Source organism: Mercurialis annua, linkage group LG2, assembly GCF_937616625.2.
Source record: "Mercurialis annua linkage group LG2, ddMerAnnu1.2, whole genome shotgun sequence".
Lineage (NCBI taxonomy): Eukaryota > Viridiplantae > Streptophyta > Magnoliopsida > Malpighiales > Euphorbiaceae > Mercurialis > Mercurialis annua.
The window spans coordinates 13,127,575-13,147,990 of NC_065571.1; the positions used below are offsets into that span (position 1 = coordinate 13,127,575).

Genomic DNA, 20,416 nt, shown 5'->3' on the forward strand with positions numbered 1-20,416 from the left:
AATAAAATAAATGAGTTAAACGCGCCTAACCTGTTTAAATACAATTAAACAACAATAAAATACTTTTAATAAATATCATTTAATTTTAAAGTAATAATTTTATTAATTTCTTAAAAACATTAAGATATGTTAGATACCATTATAATACTATTTATTCTAATATGTATTAATAATTTTATTTGTATTTTATTCAAAGTATAATTATATAATTGAGAAAATTACAAAAAATGCCAAACAAGCTTAATCATTTCAAAAAAAAATTTAATTTTTTTTTCACAGAGTATGTTCTTCTCTTTACTTTTTGTACTCTTCCATTGAAAAATGACATGTGTCTGGCGTCGAAAAATGCATCAGAAAACATGTCAACGAGTCGGTGCATCTATCTCAATGCCTCAATACGTTAGAGGTACTTTTCAGATTCATAAATGATACTACTATCATACATCTCAAATACATGTCAAAAACAGTTTATATACATCCTATCTTTAAATATATATTAATTTATGAGACGTGCCTGAGATATTTTGTAGATGTATTTGATTGATATATTCTAGATACGTAATACATGATATTGATACATAATTTGCATAGGGCATGTAACACATATATTTAATTTGAGATATGTTATAAATACATTTCAGATACACATAAATAATACATATGTATGAAACATGACTAAGTTGTTTTTTAGATGTATGTGATAGATACATTTTTCATGTATAATAGGTCAAATGTACGAATTAGACCATTTCTTTTGGGTTTGTTTTGAATTTGGAACCCAATGAACATTTTTTTTCGATTGAGGTACTTAACGTTATTAACAAAACTTCAAATCTGACTCTACGAACAGTGCTGACGTATTAGGTTCGATGATTCATATTGGCCAGTCACTAACAGACATGTGGTATTTAGGTTTGGCCGGTCCGGTGTGAATTTTTTTTGTAATGTTAAGTACCTCTATCAAAAAAAAGGTTCATTAATTTTTAAATTTAAAACCGAACCAAACGTGAGGATCCAATATATACATCACTGATACATCTCAAATACAATATAATACATATTACAAACAACTCATATATATTTTTTAAATATATATTAATTTATACATGATAGATATAAAATACATGATAGAGAAATTTCTCATACATAATTTATACGTTTTAATCAAAAGAGCAATGTGATTAAACATATCTTGGAGATTGAGTCAAATTATTAATGTAGATAAATTTGTTCCCTCTTTTCGCGAAGGACACCAGTTTAGGTTTGTATAATGTGAAAAGCCTCAAGTCAAGCTTTTACTAGATTCTGAGGCTATGGTAAAAGAGTTGATATTAGTGCTTGTTTTGATGATGAAGAAGTTAAATGGATTAACCAGATACTCTTAGCTAATTCTAATTTGCTTGATAAGTTGTCTTGGCACTAAGCTAAGAAGGGTTTGTAAAATGTGAGAAGTGGATATGGAGCTGCAAGAGAGTTGAATGATATCTCTTCAGAAATAGTCAGATGGTGGAAATTTCTTCGGAAGTTCTCTAAATAATTATGAAAAAGAGGCAATCTAATCTGATAAGGATTGGGAAGATGCAGGATTTACTGAACATTTTTGGCATAAAAAGAATTGTGCGCCACCGGAGAGTGGAGAGAGGAGGAAATGAAGAGGATGATAAAAGATGGGTGCCACCGAAGAGAGGAGTCTACTATATAAACATAGATGCTCGTTTCAATAAACAGAAGCAGAGTTAAAGTACTGGAGCTGTTATTTGAGACTGTAATGGTGAAGTTCGTGTCGTTGGCTATTGGAAATGTGACTGAGAAGCTGATGTGAGTTTGGGCGAGGCATGTGCAATTAGGGATGGCATAAGCTTGGCAAGACAAGCCAATCTAACTCTTTTTATTATCTTTCGAGATTCAACCGGGTTGTAGTAGATACGTTTAATGTCTTATAATGATGTTAGAGCTAGATAGCACAGGATTGTCTTAGAGAGGGAGGTGTTTTCTTTGCAATATTGCTCATGCATTAGCAAGTTTGGCTTTTAGAGATGTGTTCTAGAGAATAATTCTCCTGTTTCGGCTGATTTATCAGCTTTCTGATTAATAGAATCTTTATCCTAAAAAAATACACATTAAGTCCAATTTTACATAATTGTAAGATAAAATTAAACAGTCAGCATTTTAGTGAGGCTGAACAATTCATAAGCTAAAAAATAATTTAATGCAATTATTCTAAAAGAAGAAGAAAGCAATATTACTATGAAAATGTGAGAGTATAATGGATGTAAAAGTTATTTTCTCGTGAACCTATGGGAAAAAAATGAAGCTAGGAGTAGGATTCATTAAAGAGAAATTATACGGCCAAACCCATCTAGAGACCCCTGTACTTTACACTTTTTTTTTTCGTAGGTCCTTATACTTCATTTTTGTATTATCTGATCCCTCTACTTACCTATTTTTATTTTTCAGGTCCTTTTTAAGTTTTTTTCAGTCATTTTGTGTGACTGGAGGAAAAAAAGATTGTAAGTATAGGGACTGGAGGAAAAAATATTTGTAAGTAGAGGGACTGGAAAAAACTCAAATAGGACCTAAAAATCGAAAATAGGTAAGTAGAACGACCAGATAATACAAAAATGAAGTATAAGGACCTACGGAAAAAAAAGTGTAAAGTACAGGGGCCTCTAGATGGGTTAAGCCAAATTATACAGTACATCTACTATTTCATAACATCTGATATAGAGCAGAAGACCAATCATGGCCATGTAAACATAAATTCCTAAAGCTCCTGCAAAATTTGAGTAGATAAATCATAAAATAGCTATAAATTAAGAACTTGGGAACATGACAATGACAAGATATCTAAACCAAGAACTCGGAAAAACGACCATGATATAATAGCTAAACCAAGAACCCCGCGTGGATCCCTTTTTTTCTGTGGAGGTTTGCATATTTATCTTAAGAAGCTCATGGCATGTAGAAGCTGCTTACCAACAAGGCATCTGAACACAACTCATAATGTGCGAAGTATTTCACATCGGAATGTCTGGGTCCAACCTTTTCTGAATAGCAGCCGCCGCCTATGCAAAACAAAAACAAAAAGTTGGCTTTACATCTCTAAACATCTAGATTAAGGCAATCCGGAAATTGGCTAATTAGTATTCACTTTGTGAAAATATATGAGTGTCTTGAGTCACATTCATATATTAGGATGAAGATCTATATGTGAATGTAAATGAATGAACTAATCGAGATTGTGTAGCTTGTATGGCCATTGGACCTCCAACGTATTAACAAAAAGCAATTACATTAAGATCTTAGGGAAGTTTGAAATTATATGCAATTTGTCATTCTCACCTCAAAATTCCCAAGCTTGTACTGTAAAGCCATCTCTTCTTTGAGCAGGGCTTGTTCTTTCATTGCTTGTGCCTGGAAATTAAGGTGTTAGGGAGATGAGAAAGCATATTTTGCATTATGCATAATGTGCAGAAAGGTTAAGAATATTCAAAGTGCAAAGATAAGTTAAAGCTAACCATTCCGCTCTGCATAGATATCTTTATAGCTTCCACCTGCTGTTCCTTCTGCTTTTCTCGTTCTCGCATCAGTTCATGCCTGAGAGATAAGCATAATATTTTAATAAACCCGCATATAATAGGAACTATTTTAACTCAATAAAATTGCCAAGAAACTAAATGATATAGTTGATCTCTTTCTCATTCTTAAATTAGTTTATGGCATAGGTCTAAATCAAGTCAATTTACAAAGTTATTTACATCTTTTCTTGCATAAATCTAAAAGAAGTTAAAGAATACCAAATCAGTTTGAGATCTCAAAAACTTCAATTAAAAGAATGTGAATGGAACTTGTTTGCCAAATACAAATAAACAAGCACAATTATCAAAACAGGGATTGACAATGTTTCAAGGCAAACTGATGAAAAAAGATTGATTTCCATGAAATTAATAGCGTTGTTTAATAATAGCAAATTCAAATTACAATTACATGTATAAACTAGATGAACTTTTCCATGACCAATCAATATTAAATTTCTTAATATAAAAAAGTTATAGCATGCACTGCAGCATACCTGCGCTGTTCTTCGTCATTAAAAACAGTACGCTCTGTTGCTTGGACCTTCTTAAAACCCTTTTTCCATTCCTTCTCCATTTGGCGATTGTGATAAGCATCAAGGTTATAAAACCTGCAACAATACCAATTGAAGTAAATACTGTTATCAGCAATACTAGACAAATATTAATGACTAGGAATTGGTGAAAACTTTCATCATAGCAGCTACCCTAGTAATTCACAAAGTTGATAAACAAAGCTCAATCAAATTTTTAAAGAATTGGCAGCTAAACTTGTTAAAAAAAACATAGCTGAAACCATAAGTATTACTTTTTAGAAGGAAATGTTGCTGTGTTGTGGTCCTCCATGAATCTGTAGATATATAGGCCAAATGACATTATGTCAGTGGTGGAAAATGTTCACACAGTTCATTCAAGAAGATCTGCCAAAGTTTATTAATAAGTGGATCAACTTATATACTCACTCCTTGAACATTTGCTTTTCTTCCCAATTGGGCAGACTTTCCAGATTCACCTGTAAAATTAGTAGGATGGAAACATAAGCATACTCTCAAATTAAGTAAATATAAAAAAGAAATCCATGTGTAGCTGAATTAAAAAAATTAAAATACACCAAGTAAAAATAAAACAAGAACTAAAATTATAAATTTATAATAATGCGATGTGAATCTAACTAGTTTAAATCATGAAAAATAAACAATTACAATATAAATAGGAAAAACATCAAATGATGAAAAAATTAACATTACAGTAAAAATAACAGTCGAACTTCAGTTCGATGCAACAAAATGAAACGTGAACAAGCTTCAATTGTTCAAAGTCCATTGCAAATATCTAAAAGCAGTGTCACAGTAAATTGAGATTTTTGGTGTTAGCCAAGGATAGTAGAGGTCCAGAAAATAACTACCTGTTTCACCTCTAGTAACCACGCAGTAAACTCCGGACGCTTATTCCTGCATAAAAGAGGTTGTAGCTTCATAAGAGTGTAGAATACAAGAACAGAGACCATTCCATAACAACAGCTCAAGACAGCACTTATCATACAACAGACTTGGCTATATAATCCAAATTACAGGAAACTAATTGACCTCTAATTAAAATGTGATGATTATTATTTTGTTTTTAGATTGCCAATTAATATTTAAAATCTCCAACGCAAGTGAGACATAAACATCAATCACATATAGATAACAAGCTACATTTCTTCAAAAACATAACCATACTATCCAAAATTCCGGTGTGTCCTTCAGGCATTGTATGCCTATCATGAACATGAGATAGCAGAACCTATATATCAAGAAAATCAAACCGATACTAAGACATCAATCCGCACATAATGAAATATCCAGAATATAAACATAAAAGAATTATAGATTCGTTATGACATAAAAAAGGCAAAACACTCAATTACACAATCATAAAGCTCATAATTAACATAAACACTCAGCTTAGTCACAGTGCAAGCTACAAAAATGATTACTAGCCAAGATAGATAAACAATACCAAATCTCATAATCCAATGTACTATCTCCAACCCAAGCACAATCTTTCAAGTAAAATGCAAAACGCATATAAGCTAGGTAGCTCAGACACGAACACAGGGAAATAGGACATTTGGACACACGGACACAGCGAAACAGTGTTATTTTTAAATTTCCTATGTAAAAATAAAGTTTCACGATCGAAACATCATGTGTTTCCAACCGTCTTTGAAACGGGACATGTCTCCGACCGTTCCGAAACGGGATATGTTTCCAACTGTTTCGAAACGGGACACGTTAATCAAATGAAGTGTCTGTGCTACCTAACATACAAGTAACTCAAGATCAAGATGTTCTTTCAAGATTAAACATTTAATTCAGTTGCCAACAAAAACTAGAACAGATTAAATAAGTCAATTACAAATTAAATTAAAGAAAAAGATCAAAAATATAAGATAATCAGAGCAATTACCACATATCAGTTTCTCTAATGATGCCATATTTGCCCCAAGAATTAGTAACTGCTCCCCTTTTCCCTATCTCCAGTTTCTCCTTCTTTTTCTTCTTCTTCCTCTTCTCCTTCTCTTCCCTTCTCCTCTTCTTCTCCTTGTCTTTTTTCTTCCTTCTCCTTTCCCTCTCCTCTTCTTTCTCTCTTCTCCTCCTCCTTTCTCTTCTCTTCCTTCTCCTCCTCCTCTCCTCCTCACTCTCACCTTCGCTTTCCTCCGAACCCGAATCCGACTCCGACTCGGACTCCGAATCGTAGCTTTTACTACGGTGCCGCTTCCTCGAGCTGCTTCTTTTCTCCTTGTCTCGTTTTCGGTGATCTCTTTCTTCTACTGATGCCGAATCGGTATCGGAATGAGAATCGGAAGTGGAGTGTTCGTCGATGTGTTTCTCTCTTCTTTTGTGTTTGCTGTGAGTTTTATGCTGTGAATCGGAATCTGAATCGGCGCCGGTCATTTGTCGGGGTTTAGGTTTGGATTTTTTGAGTTTGTCGTCTATGTTGTTGATGTCGTCGTCGTCTTTCGTTTCTTCTTCAGCTACAGAAGCACAACCATTTCGATCGTTTCCCATGATTTTGTTTTTCAGAAGAAGTTACAATAAAATCTTTCGACTTGTGCTCTTTTTTTGCTTTCTTCTTGTCCGTTTCATTGCTAGTGAGAGAATTTCTAGGGACTAAAGTGGAAATTTAACCTTTAATTTACAATTGACTCAATCAGCACATATTTTACCTTTACGGTCAATTTGATCTTCTTGTTATTTTTTTATCAATTTACTCCTAATTCGGTTTGTATTGCTCACCTCCTATAATAATTTTTATTTATATAAATTGACCATAGAATTAAAGTTTATGCTAACGAAGTAAATAACCATCACTTGAAAGTTGAAAACTAGTCCCTGTATTTATATTGTTTTTCATTTTCAATCCTGTATCCTATATCTGTTTTCAGATTTGAGTCCCTATTTTTAGTTATGGTCTTTAATAGTCTTTAAATCTAAATATTTTCATTTATCATCAATTACAACCAATCATTTAAATTTTTATAAATATATTCAGCATTTAAAGTTTATTACACTGTATTTCAAATATCCAATAACACAGAAAATTGAGTAAAAAGATCTAAAATTTTATATAATTTCACATCTAACCAAATCAAATTTATTAATTTAATTAGTTATTTGATTTTGCAATTCGACTCAAGTTATACAGTGCATTTGATTTTAAGGCAGCCAAATAAGTGGACACTATAGCAATTGAAAAGCTAAATAAATGGTAGCCCAAGTTTTTGATTTGAAGAGCTTTCGATTGCTAGGATAAATCAGAACAAGCACATTGGATGTAGGAAAAACTTTCAGGTCAATCTAGTAAAGTTAAGAATACTAAACCTATTACAAATCAAGAATCGATTGAATCATTCAACATTTCGCCTTCCGGAGCTAAGAATTGTTTTTATTTCGTCATCCTCGTCAATTTTATCTGCTTTCATGCTCACCAAAACTCCATCGACCTCTTTCCCATTTCTGATATATGTCTTGATTAGGGTATAATACATATCTCGATCTTTTGGCACCTTAGTCTGTAATAAGCTTACGAACTCATCTACATCTTTGACATTTCCATTATCGCCAAGCCAGCTCAATATGCTCGAGACTACGGTTGGTTTCGGCCTCCAACCTTTATTTTCTTCCTGAACGGTCAGAGCTTCCTTGATGCACTCGACAGCTTTTTCCATATTCTGCTTATTTATGTGTCCTGCAGCAATGATAGCCCAACTATTAGGAGTTGCAGTCTTATGTTTCTTCACGATACCTTTAAGCTTTGCTTCAGCCTTTTCAATCAACCCTTGCTTACAATATCCGATAAGGAGAACATTTGGGACTCGGAAATCAAAATATTGGCAGGATGACTCCCATTCTTTTAGCAATTTCTCAGCTTCTTCAAACTCCCCAAGCTTGACTAAACAACCCAGAATAGTTATATAATCTCTATTGACTTGCTTCTTACAATTGACTTTCGCTTGGCTCCATAGTCTCATCATCTCCTCTTTAATCCCGAGACTTGCATAAAGTGAAATCAAATGACCGTAGCCAAGTGCATCTTTATTCACTTTCTCTTCACATTTCTTCAGGTACATAAGAGCCTTCTCTTTTAAACCTGCTTTTACATAGATATTCACAATTGTGGAATAAGTAAGCCAATCAATAGAGATGTGAGGTTGGTTCTCAATTTCTTCTAGAATATTCTCAACACCCTTAAGATCAGATCTCCCTGCATAAGAGTTCATGCAAATTCTGTAACTGAAAAGGTCAGGGAAGATGCCATTCTCCTTCATCTCGGAAAAAACGTCCGCAACTTTTTCTAGCTGGCCAGTGTTTGTATAGAGACACATGAGATCATTATAGTTGAGAGAAGAGGAAGCAAAACCCAGTTCCTTCATCTTCTGCATATGCTCAACCGACTTGTCAATGAGACCTTCTCTGACATAACAATTAAGAAGAGCACCATAGGTTTTGACATTTTTATCTTGATCATCCAAGTTTTGGAAGTAACTCTCTGCAGATTCCATCCCACGAATTCTACCAATCAGATCCAACTGCACAGCGCGATTAGCTGCCGAAAATGCACTCTGTTCCCTCTTGCTGAACCATTCAGAAACCTGCACCCAGAATCCAGTAACACAATGTTGAGTAAAATAAAAACATGGACCCCCGATCACAACAATTAATTCAAGTTTCATGAACTATGTCTAGAAAACTCATGAAAAGGCAAGAGAGGTCGTAAAAGAATCTCATTGGTTCATCAAGCATAGGATATGTACACCTATGTATAGACAATAATGCATGCACAAAAGAGATGCTAAGATTGGTTGTTGTTTTCAATAATTGAAGTACTGGAATACTGTGCAGAGCTCAAGAAAAACTAAGCATTAAATCATATTTGCGCTTGTCATTCCAATTCCCTTGTAATCAGAACGAAAGAACATATATAATATCAATAAAAGAACTGAATTACAGAATAATTTCATAACAAACTGAAAAAGTGGCATCAGTTCAACCATCTACCATAGGGAAACTATACAGCTTGATAAAAATTTGCAACTTTAGCGGACCATGGAGCTACGTTGAACAAGTTTCTACATTTGATGAGTAAACGAAAAAAAACTTGTTTATTAAGCAATCCTCGGTCTTAAACCTATATAACCTAAAATTGGCATCAGGTCGGCCATCTACCATAGGGAAACATTATGGCTTGTTAAAAATTGCTACTTTAGCAGACCATGAAGCTGCGTTTGACAACTTTCTCGAGCAAACGAAGAAACTCGTTTATTAAGGAATGTTCAGCCTCAACTCTTAAAGACCCTGGTATCAAAGTCATGAGAGCTACATTTGACAAGTTCCTATAACAAAAAAAAAAAAAAAGCCACCTAACGAATAACCATCCTTGAATTTCGACAACACATAATAGTCCATCAATGCCTACTATTCAAAGTAAAATGTTTCTCTTCTATAATTTAGGTTCATCAAGTTTAGCAGTTAACATAAATTTCTTTTACAGTACATCTCTCTGTTTTTTTCTCGTCTTCTACATCAACTTAAAAAACATCAACTACACTAAACCACTGGTAGCAAGCACTTAAGTCACTCTCGAACCACAATTACAGCTACATAAACTGAAATTAAACAGCCATCATTGGGAAAACAGACCTCAAGAGAGTGAGTATAGCGTCTCCGGGCGCGAAGGTCTCGGACAATTTTCTGAAGTTCCGATTCTTTAATCTTGTTTCCTTCTTGAACCCACTTATCAAGAACTGGAATCATACTGTTATGCGGATCACCAAGTGGACTAATTATTGAATAGAGGCTATTTTTTGCCGTTGATCTTGCTTTGTTGTAATTATACCTCTGAGTCAACATTGCATTTGCTGTGTAATTCTGGGCTCTTTTCAAATTTGAGAAAAGGAATCTTCTTGATGCCATTTGATGAATATGGGAGAATGGCAGGTTTGGGACTAGGGTTTTGAAAGGGGTTAAGAACTGTAGAGAAGAAATGAAATAACCAGAGAATAATGAGATAAATTGTTTTTCGATGCTTAAACTTTTTAAATTTGTTGTTTTGCTACCTCAGAGAGTTTCTTTTGCTCAATCTAGTGTCTGGATTTAAAACGAAGGCTTAACATATAATTTAATCCTTAAACTATACTGATTTATTAAATTAACCTCTCAACTTTTACTTGTTTAACGATATGACTTTTTTTTTGTCCAGTGTGGCAAAACGTGTAATGCATAACATGAAGCTTTTTTTTAAATCATGCTATTTTATACTATTTCGAACCAAACTTCATGGGGTTAATTGTCATTAACTCTAAATTTAATAATTTGGCAAAAATAAAAGTTGTTACAATCACATTTTTTTAAGACCTAATTACTTCAAAACCACCCACGTTGAATTTTTTTTCGTTTATACCCTGAATTAGGAAAAAAATCATTTGTACTTTTGTTTGAGTTTTTATATTTTATCTCTACTCCGAAGCATTAAATTACCTATTTTATCTGGAAAAAATTTTAAAATAATCCTTCAATTTTAATCTATATTCAAAATAAATGTTAATATATTATTCTTCTCTAAATTTAATAAATATTTTTAAAATTAATTTTTAATAATTTTTAAAATTAAAAACCGTAATTTTTTATATATAAAACAAAACTAATTTTTATTAAAATTTTCAGGCGTAAAGGAGGAAATCCTCCTACTCCCCGAAGAAGATGAACGAACCTACTCATCTTCTCCCGGTGAAGATGAGCAGACATGCTCATATGTTTGCTCATTTTCTCTTGTGAAGATGAGCGGACCTGCTCATCTTCTTAGGCAAGGAGGTCGAGGTCCTACTCGCATGAGGAATTTTTTTTTATTTGAAAAAATAATTATGTTTCGACGGACGGTAGCGGGTTTATAAATTAAAAGAGTACGGTGAGCGGTAGTCGGTCGGAAGTGTTTTTTTTGATTTATTTAATTTTTTAATAAAATTTTAAAAAATAATAAATTATTAGAATTTATTTGTATATTTTTAAAATTGAACGATTTTTTGTTATTTTTTCAAATGCAAACAAAATATGATATAACCCTTTTATTTAGTTGTTTTTAATGTTATCATCCTTAAACTAATTAAACAATCATTTGTACCCTTATTCAGGGTAGAGGTGAAACATAAGAACCCTTATTAATAAGGGTACAAATAAACTTTTTCTAGGTAATAATATAAACGGAAAAAAAATATCAACGTGAGTTATTTTTAAGCAATTAGGCTTTTTTTTTAAAGTAAGAAACCTTAATTTAGAGATATAACTATATATGTATTCTTTTAAATTTAGGTTTAGATTAGGTGTTTTTTATATTTTAAAAACCCAGTCTCTATCTATTAAAAACGAAATAAAAAGAATCATAGGTTTGAAATGTTTTTGAGAAATAAAAATACTATAACACATTATTGTATTTGTTCAACGTGGATGGTTTTTAAGAGATCTTTGAAGACGTTTCAATTTAAAAAGAAATACAAAAAAGTGCAAGACAAGATGCCATTTTGAGTAAAAGCTTGTATTTCAGAAATCAGAAAACGCACCCGAGTATCTCAACTAGGTTGACACCCTCTTAGCGTTTGCATCACGCTTCTAAAAACCAGAAAATATATTAAAAATAAAGTAAAAAATTTTACAAAACAAACCAAAACAATTAGCAGAATCTATAAGATGTCTGCCTACTAAAATCCTGATAAATTGTAGAATTACAAAAATTTGGCACAGAAGACCACAAAATATAAGATGCAGTTGTAGCTCCATATTTTGCAATCAAAGTGAGTAAACTCTTTTTATTCCAATAATCTTGTTGTGAACCCGTCATTGGTAAAATTATGAATCTAACAATTATATCATTAATCAAATTAAATGGATCTGGTTTTGAATTTAATAAATAAATTTTAATTCTTATGCACCAATCAAACCCAACATCATTATATAAAGAAATAGAATTGATTAGTTAAAAATTATCAACTCTGGCCAATCTCGATCATGCACTCTAATGTTTGGACCGCGAGTCCTAAATCTGACCCCAAAGCTTCAATATGTCTCTAACCTCGGCCTGAGACTTGAGACATAGCCCTGAGTCTCGGATGCTGGCCGCTACCTGAGTCTTGATCCTGATCACGAGTACTAAGTCCCGATCCCAACTCTGGATCATGACCACGACATCGAGATTTAAACGTTAACCCAATGTGAGTCTCAAATCTGATCTAAACTTGAGTCTCGAGTTTCAAACACAATCTTGATTTTGATCTCTAGTCTCAACCGCAACCCTGACACTGAATTCCAACCCGACCCTAACCCTAAGTTTTGAATCCAGCCCGAGTCTCAAGTCCGACCTGAGTTTGACCCAACCCGTGTCCTTATATGACTTTGAGATTTCGACTCGACCCCGAAGATAGTAAATTTTTAATTCAATTCTATTTCATTAGATAATCTTTCTAATTAAGATACAAACCAACAAAATCTATATCTATAATTTATCTATAACATATATAAAAGTGTATTATGGGGGAACCCTTCAATTTATGGACAAAAATACCCTTTTTATAATTGTAGAATTTAACTATTAAAAATCTTCTCTAATCCTAATCAACCACTTACACTTACATGAAAATAAAAATTCTCTACATGTCTTCTTAACATTAAATATCAAAAGTTTTCCTACTCCTAATGAACCACTTGAAAATTATTCCTAATCCTAATCAATTACATTATACTCTATGAATAACATATAAATATAAAAAAATTAAAAAATTATGTTATGAATAACATAAAAGTATAAAAATTAAAAAAATTACGTTTGACTATTTTAAATATAAATAATAAATAATAAATATTTATACTTAATGAAATGTATATATAATAAATCATATAAACTTTATATTTATTATTATAAATAATAAATTAGCAGAGCATTTTACTAATCACGATGTATATCACATCTAAACAAAATTAAATAAATTAAGAGTATAATTTTAAATAAATAATATCAAATAGGTTCACGAACATGCCTATGTAAATTTTGGGAGTTATAATTTATGGATCTAAGAATCATTTGTAACTAATAAATTTTATATTGTATAGGCTTTGTATGATCATATATATTAGTTTATTAATATCACTAATTTAATTTTAAATTTATATAATATTAAATATAGATGACAATTAATGTTAAAAAAGAAAACCACCGTGACAATTTTAAATATAAAATCTCAATACGTATATAATTAAAAATTACTTTCAAATATAAACCATAAAAATAATAAAAGTATAACTCACGTGCACATCAAACTAGTTAGTATGAAAATATGATTTGTGTTCGAATTAGGCTAACAAACAAATAAATCTTTAAAATTTATTTAATCTTCTTCAATTCCACATTAATTGCAAATAATTTAAAAAAAAAAAACATATGGTAGGACATAGCACCTAATTTTGGTACTACTATATGCTTACATAAATCACAAAACAAAAACAACCTTAATCAAATTTAACATATAAAAATGTGTTAATTAGCTATATGTCCTCGAACATGCAAAAAAATGATAGTTCCAGGACACGTCAGAGCAGTCATTAATTCTCTCCTTCCCTTAAAATGAATCAAGAGAATTGATTTCGAGAAGAAAATGTCTGTCCAGAGCTCCAAGTTGAAGGGACGACATTGAAAAATTGGTGCGTCTTTCCATCAACCAAAGTGAGCTTAAACGACAGCGTTTGGCGTCGAAGGTCGACATTACTTTGCCAGTTTGCACCCCAGTTTCTGTGCATGGGTAGCCATGTTCTGGTTCTAGACCCTCTGAGCCATGCAGACTTAATATCGCCACTGCCTCCAACGTTCGAAATCATTATCAAATTGAAATTTGATTGTCCTCTTATTGTGAAATGAACTCCTCCTCTCCTTTTGCAAGCCACCCTTTATAATTTTCAAAAAATAATACTCTAATTAAAACAATAAAAATAATTACGTAAAAAATAAATGAAATTATCATTGTTGAAATTCATGTTTAGATAATTTTAAAAAATTTCTAATCTGTAAGCCTAAATTTTTGTGATTAATGCTATTCATCTAATCCTTGTTTCCAGATCTAATTAGTATAATATTTTTTAACTGTCTCGTTTTAATTGATTATTTTTTATTTATAAAATAATCTTTGTTTTTTATTTCCTTTTTCACTATTTTGAAACTAAATAGTTTTGGTTAGAAAAGTTTTCAGAAAGGTATGATACATGTATTGTAACATGAAAATTTGAAAATAACATTATACATTATTTATGATAAAAAAACAAGGCTTAATCACCAAAATAACCCCCACCTTTTAGCCCCTTTTCAGTTGTACCCTGACGTTGCAATTTCGTCAGCTGCACCCTAATTCGCACCTTTAGATTTCAATTCCACCCTCAAAATCAAATTGGACTCTTTTTCACTCGGGAAAAATTCATAAAACTCCTTATAAAGTACCCGTTTGAACTCTTTTTCACACAAAAAGTTAAAAATGGATGACTTATTTTAACTTTTTCCAAATAGAGAAGAGATCAATTTAGTACTTAAGGGTGGAATTGAAAACCAAAGGTGCTAATTAGGGTGCAACTGACAAAATTGCAACGTCAAGGTGCATTTAAAAAGGGGCTAAAAGGTGGGGAGTTTTCTGGTGATTAAGCCAAAAAAACAATATACATGAATTCACTCAATTAGATTGAGATAAAGAGAGCATTATTCTTTCAGGAGATATGAAGCCGATGCAAAACTCAAAAATAAATTCATATATATATATATGAGATTTTATAAATAAATAAAAAGTTACAAATAGAATGATTATAATTTTCATTTTCATTTTCATTTTATTCTTTTTAAAGTTAGTAATATTGTCATCTAAATAATGTTCATTTCCCACAAATTAGACTAATTAAATTTCTTGATCTAAATTTGTGACTTTTAAATTTGACTTAATAAGTACTCGTTTTTTGTTCAAATCGAGTCTTCATGAACCTCTCTCAAAACAAATTTACTATCTAACAAAATGGTGAAGTTCACTTATGATCTACAATGAATATAGGGATGTAATTTTAGGTAGTGTAAGTTATGTAACTTTGGATGTTACCTTGTATAAAGAACAGGAACTATGCCTTCATTGCCTCGTCTTGCAATTCGTAGAAAAGCAGGCATCGACATGTCGAAGTGATGTCGAGGAGGATTACACCACCCTCCGTTGTTGTTCGACGGGCAGAAATTGGTGGCCGTAATAGTCACAATACCACCCCGGAGACACCACTTAGGGTCAGCTTTATAGTCGCACATTACTTGGTAGCAAGCACCACATGCCTCTCCATTTCTAAACAGTGCACCACTCAAAGCTGTTGTGTGCACTCCAAAACCAGCATGAAATGTATTATCATAGCCGCAAGCTCCTCCTGTTAGGTTCATAACATATGTTGAGATGATCAAACATAATTATATTGGAACAACCCATGTGCTATATCCTATATTTATATAGATATATGCACCATTATTTGGAATAATCATGCATTTACTATACATATTTCTATAATTCTTAGCTGCTTTATTCCTTTTGTTCCATTCTAATTAATAAAATTTTCTTGGAAAAATATTATATTTTAATTGATAATCTTTTAGTAACTTATTTTTGACTTGATTTATAATTTTTATCTTCTTCATAATTATATTTTATTTCATCATTTATTTATTCTTTTTAATTGATACTTTAAATATAATTTGTAAAAACTTTTGAAATTATCGAACAAAATTGATAGTAAAATTATTTATAATATATTTTTGACAATTACATTGACCGGTGCCTCGCTCTCGTATCCTTTGCCGTAGACTATGTATTACGGGTTATGTTTTTCTTATAAAATTCATAAAAATATAATTATTTTTTTCCATACTTAAATATTTTACTGGAAATTAAATACATTATGAAAAACGATTCCAATTATTTTTAGAATTCACATTACAACATTTTTAAGTAATTGGTGTCATGATATGCTACTCGCACATATGACATTTTTTACATATATAAGTAAAATCCATGCATGAAAATAAATATTACTTACCAAGAGTAGTGGGATTCTGATTGGCACCATAGAATGTAGCATGAGCATTAATCCAACCATTACCTTGACAATTAATCCCCACAAGAAAAGTACCTGAAATACATAAAAAATACAAACACAAAACACTAGAAAGATTGACAATCATAGGCCCCATTTTCTTGCAAAACAATCAAACAAGGAAACTATCTTAAATTGATCAAAAGTGTACGCCATTTTATACAACTCCAGTACGCGGTTGTCGGTGATTTTAATACAAAAATTATGGATCTAAGCCATTTATTGTCTTAGTCAGAATATTATATGTATATATTGGAACTTATTTTTCTTCAGATTTTAATAAATAAAACCGCGTTTTATCACGTTCCATAAAGTACGTGAAATATGTACGATTTGTAGTAACAGAAAATGGGCATGATTGAGCAACTGCATGTGATGGTTTATTTGCTTTTATATCAGCTAGCAGTCGGTGTTTCTAAGATAGTATGGTACTAGTTTGTAGAAATTCTATGGACTATGTGTAGTAACACTGTTTTAAAGATAGAATCGGTAGCTGAAGTTGGCTTGGGGTTCCAAGTTCAACCGATTTAATTGGTTCAATAATTTAAATACAAAATTCATATATGTACTTTTTTTTTCTAGGATAAATCAACATATTTAAAAATATTTAAACACGTACTTACAATTCTAATTAAAAAATGGATGATCTTTTTAAATTGATCAAATTCTAATTAATTGATGGACTCTGATTTCTTAACAGATGTTAACCTGTTAATTAATGTTAGACTACTGATCAGATGGTGGTTGTCCAATGAGCACTTCGATGCTTAAGTTAATATTAAGTTTAAAAGAATTTTAATTGCAATTTGTAATTAGTCTGTGTATAAGTATATCTCAAGTTCTTTTGTTTTGGTTGTCCATCCGATTTTCAGGTTTCACCCTGACTAATCCGGATCTTACCCGCGCCGCGCATCTGGCACGGTGGTGAGTCTGCCAGTAGGGATTTTCTGCATTCACAAGGCTCAAACCCGAGATCTTACTTAAGCGATATCAAGCCGCTTACCACTTGGATCAACCCCCGTTGGTTATACCTCAAGTCCTTTTATCGTGAGTATGGAGGAACACGGAAAAATAATTCCTACTTAGCATATGAGTCCAAATATGAAAAAAATTCATATTTGGCATGTGAGTCTATTTAGTAATAAGTCTTTTAAATGATAATTTTGAATAGGAATATAATTAGAATAGGAATGTCTTTTGTTATTCTAGAAGATCTGAGTTCTAGAATCTCCTTCTTTATCGGTATTGAATTATATTGAGATTCTAAATCTTTGAGTATCTGCATTCGGATCTGATTACCGAATCCCATAAGATTCGATCTTGTGCTTATTTAGGCGAATCAGTGAATGAGGACTGGGTTTTCAGTAGCTCGAACTTGGTTCTCTTTGATTTAATATCATTCTTTGGCGAGTTCCTAGGTCCTCCTTGCTGGGCGAATCCCACAGAACCGTTCATAAGATTACTATCATTTTCTCTCCCGCAAGTAAGCTAATATCTCGGTATTTATGCCTTTTTATATTTTCAGCTTTATTTGGCGAGTCTTTTAAGATCATCGACGAATCTCTCCAATTTCTCTTTTTACTTTATCATTTGACATGTGTTCATGATAGATCATGGATTTTTGACTTGTGTCACTGCGATTGCCACATGTCTTTCATCCTGCGTATGTCGTAGGGTTTCAATCATTTTCGTTTTATTGGGATTCATGCGTGCATGTACTTCATCTTTTTTCTTTTCTTCTTCTTTATTTTTTGTTTAGTGAATTTTTCTCGAAGTTTCTCTCTCTAAATATGGATATTATTTTTTATATTTGAATCTTTTAAGATTTTTTATTTTCGGGTTTCTCTTTATCTTCCGTTTGATCTGCTATACTTTGTCTCCAGGCATTTAGTTGTTTTTTTAGCGGTTTCTTCTTTAAATTACTGGTTTGTGCATCATTTCTCTTTATGTTCTTGATGTTCTTCATTTTTTTTGGTATTCCTCGTTTTGATTTATCACTTTTTTTAATTGAAATATTTTGTTGTTCATTCCTCTTCCCCCCGAACTTCGAAAATGGCTAATAGGAAAGAAAAGCGCTAGATCGCCATAGATTGCACAATTCTTAGGAATTCTACCCTCTCGCATAAGTAAGTTCTTGAAATACATTCAAAGTATGATTTTCCCGTAGGATATGAGGTTAAAAAAACCCGAATCCGTTTTTAGGACGCATTGTTATTCTGGTTCGCCTAAGGAGATTGTTTTATTTGAGGAACATTTCCTTGCCGGACTTAGGTTTCCTTTATATCCTTTCATTTTTTATGTATGTCGCGAGTTAGATATTACTCCTGGACACCTTCACCCGGATACTATCCGAGTCCTCGTTTTCTTCGTAGAGTCTTGTTGACTTTAGGGGCAGTCCCCTTCGATAAATGTCTTAAATTCTTTTTGTTCTTTGTGTCATAATGACGAGATTTTTATTTTTGCTAATGGTAGACAAGGGCGGTCTATCATTAAGTTACCCTGTTTTGAAGGTTGGAGGTTGAAATTTTTCTTGGTTAGGCATGACTTCACATTTTCTAATATCTTTAAGGGTTTTTCTTTCTTTAAGCTGAAACTTTCTCCTTCTTCTTCTCCTTTGATGAGTCTAACTTAGATGCCGAATTAACGCTTCAATGTGAGATGGCGAACCTTTAGTGTCCATTCTAGTGAATAAGTACCTTAGGCATCGATCGATGCCTTTGGAGGACCCCCTAAACGGCTTGTTGATTTTTCACTTGAAGAGTTTACCGAAGGTAATTCTCTGACTTGCTTTTTTTTGTACGATGAATACTGATCTAGATCAAATCTTTTTTGGTTTTGAAGTAGATTTATCTACTCTGATGGGCGAGGTTGTCAACACTGCTCCTTTAGAGGATGTGTGTGCCGAAGAGTACGGTCCTCTTGAGATATAGAACCAACCTGATGTGGGGGCACAACCTCTAGATTAGGTTGCTGGTGTTATTATAGTTGGTTATTTCGGTAAGGCTACATTTGCTCCTAACGATGCTATACTGGCTTCAGATGAAGTTGTATTTTCCTTAGGCAAGGTTATTCCTATTTTTTCCAGTGGAGAGGATCCTCCTAAGAAGAAATGAAAGAGGCTTGGTAAGAAATTTTCTTCAAATGACACGCCAAATTTAGGCGATATGTCGAATATCGTTGAGTAGGTCGAATTAAAGAATCCACTCTGGCTTCCTAGTGTTGATGTTCTTCATGGTTTTATGGAGAATATATTTTATTGACGATATTAAAGCCTTTGAAAAGGAGACCAATGAGGACTTAACCCATCTTGCCCGCCTTAACAATCTCTCGATGTGTTTTGTTTTATTTCTTCATATTTTCTTTCATTGATTTCTTTTATTTCTTTGCATTCTTTTTTGTTTATTTCTTTAGCAATTCTTCTTTGGAGGATGTTCAAGCGATTATTATTTTGGATGATTATCGTCGAGCTGCTGCTGATGAGGTGAGGAGGATGAAAATGCTGCTTGCCGAGTCAGAGTCTAAAAAGACAAGACTTCGGAATGCATTAAAGGAGCATGATCCGCTCTTATTAGAGTTGAAAGTTACTAACGCAGTTTGGGAAGGCGAGTTGCAATTTTTAAAAGCCGTGCTTCCGTGCTAACTCGGGAAATCGAGATTCTTATCGTTGCTAGCTCGTATATTGTTGCTGAGAGGGATCAAATGAGAGCTAAAGTAGAGAGACTTTATATTCAGCTTTTGCATACGAAGTCCTTTTACTCAGCGCTTATGGGCAAGTACATGCTTGTTGTCAATGCGAAGTTGCAAGAGCAAAATACCGAGATAGATTTTTATGGCGTCGACCAACTGGATCCTAAGAGCTTGGCCGAGGCCATGATAGTTAAGTTAAAGAGAGACAAGGCTGAGTCTCCAGCGAAGGATTCTTTAGTTTGATTTTTGTTGTGGCGAATCTACTCATGATCGCCTTTGTATTTTTGTTTTTTGATTAATGAAAAATTCTTTTGCAATTTTATGTGATAGGGGTTAGTTTAAATCCTTATTTGAATCGAACATTTTTTATCGTTTATTTCAAGAGTTATTCTAAACTCTAATTTAGCTTTTAAGGTTAATCTAAACACCTTAATTTTTTTTAGAACCAATCTAATTCTATTTCATTAT

The 20,416-nt window shown here is 32.5% G+C and overlaps 3 protein-coding genes across 4 annotated transcripts; all 3 read right to left on the reverse strand.

The window, feature by feature from the left end:
• Window positions 1–2,298: 2,298 nt before the first annotated feature.
• On the reverse strand, window positions 2,299–6,671 carry LOC126669573 (DEAD-box ATP-dependent RNA helicase 42). Of its 2 annotated transcripts, XM_050363079.2 has the most exons (9): window positions 6,027–6,671; window positions 4,981–5,026; window positions 4,538–4,587; window positions 4,384–4,425; window positions 4,073–4,186; window positions 3,519–3,597; window positions 3,343–3,414; window positions 2,977–3,065; window positions 2,299–2,773 (listed from the first exon to the last, which is right to left on the reverse strand). In XM_050363079.2, the coding sequence occupies exons 1-8, from the start codon at window positions 6,626–6,628 to the stop codon at window positions 3,018–3,020; spliced, it is 1,053 nt and encodes a 350-aa protein (XP_050219036.1). In that variant the 5' UTR covers window positions 6,629–6,671; the 3' UTR covers window positions 2,299–2,773; window positions 2,977–3,017. The 2 variants fall into 2 exon arrangements, with proteins under 2 accessions (XP_050219036.1, XP_050219035.1); XM_050363078.2 differs by having other exon boundaries at window positions 2,299–3,065.
• A 647-nt stretch (window positions 6,672–7,318) lies between these two features.
• LOC126666596 (pentatricopeptide repeat-containing protein At4g21705, mitochondrial-like) lies at window positions 7,319–10,139 on the reverse strand. Its single transcript, XM_050359404.2, has 2 exons — window positions 9,761–10,139; window positions 7,319–8,712 (listed from the first exon to the last, which is right to left on the reverse strand). Exons 1-2 carry the CDS (start codon window positions 10,031–10,033, stop codon window positions 7,468–7,470), a joined length of 1,518 nt encoding a protein of 505 aa, XP_050215361.1. The 5' UTR covers window positions 10,034–10,139; the 3' UTR covers window positions 7,319–7,467.
• A 3,366-nt stretch (window positions 10,140–13,505) lies between these two features.
• LOC126669755 (expansin-A12) lies at window positions 13,506–16,373 on the reverse strand. The gene is made up of 3 exons (XM_050363303.2): window positions 16,205–16,373; window positions 15,232–15,541; window positions 13,506–14,045 (listed from the first exon to the last, which is right to left on the reverse strand). Exons 1-3 carry the CDS (start codon window positions 16,356–16,358, stop codon window positions 13,733–13,735), a joined length of 777 nt encoding a protein of 258 aa, XP_050219260.1. The 5' UTR covers window positions 16,359–16,373; the 3' UTR covers window positions 13,506–13,732.
• Window positions 16,374–20,416: the final 4,043 nt, after the last annotated feature.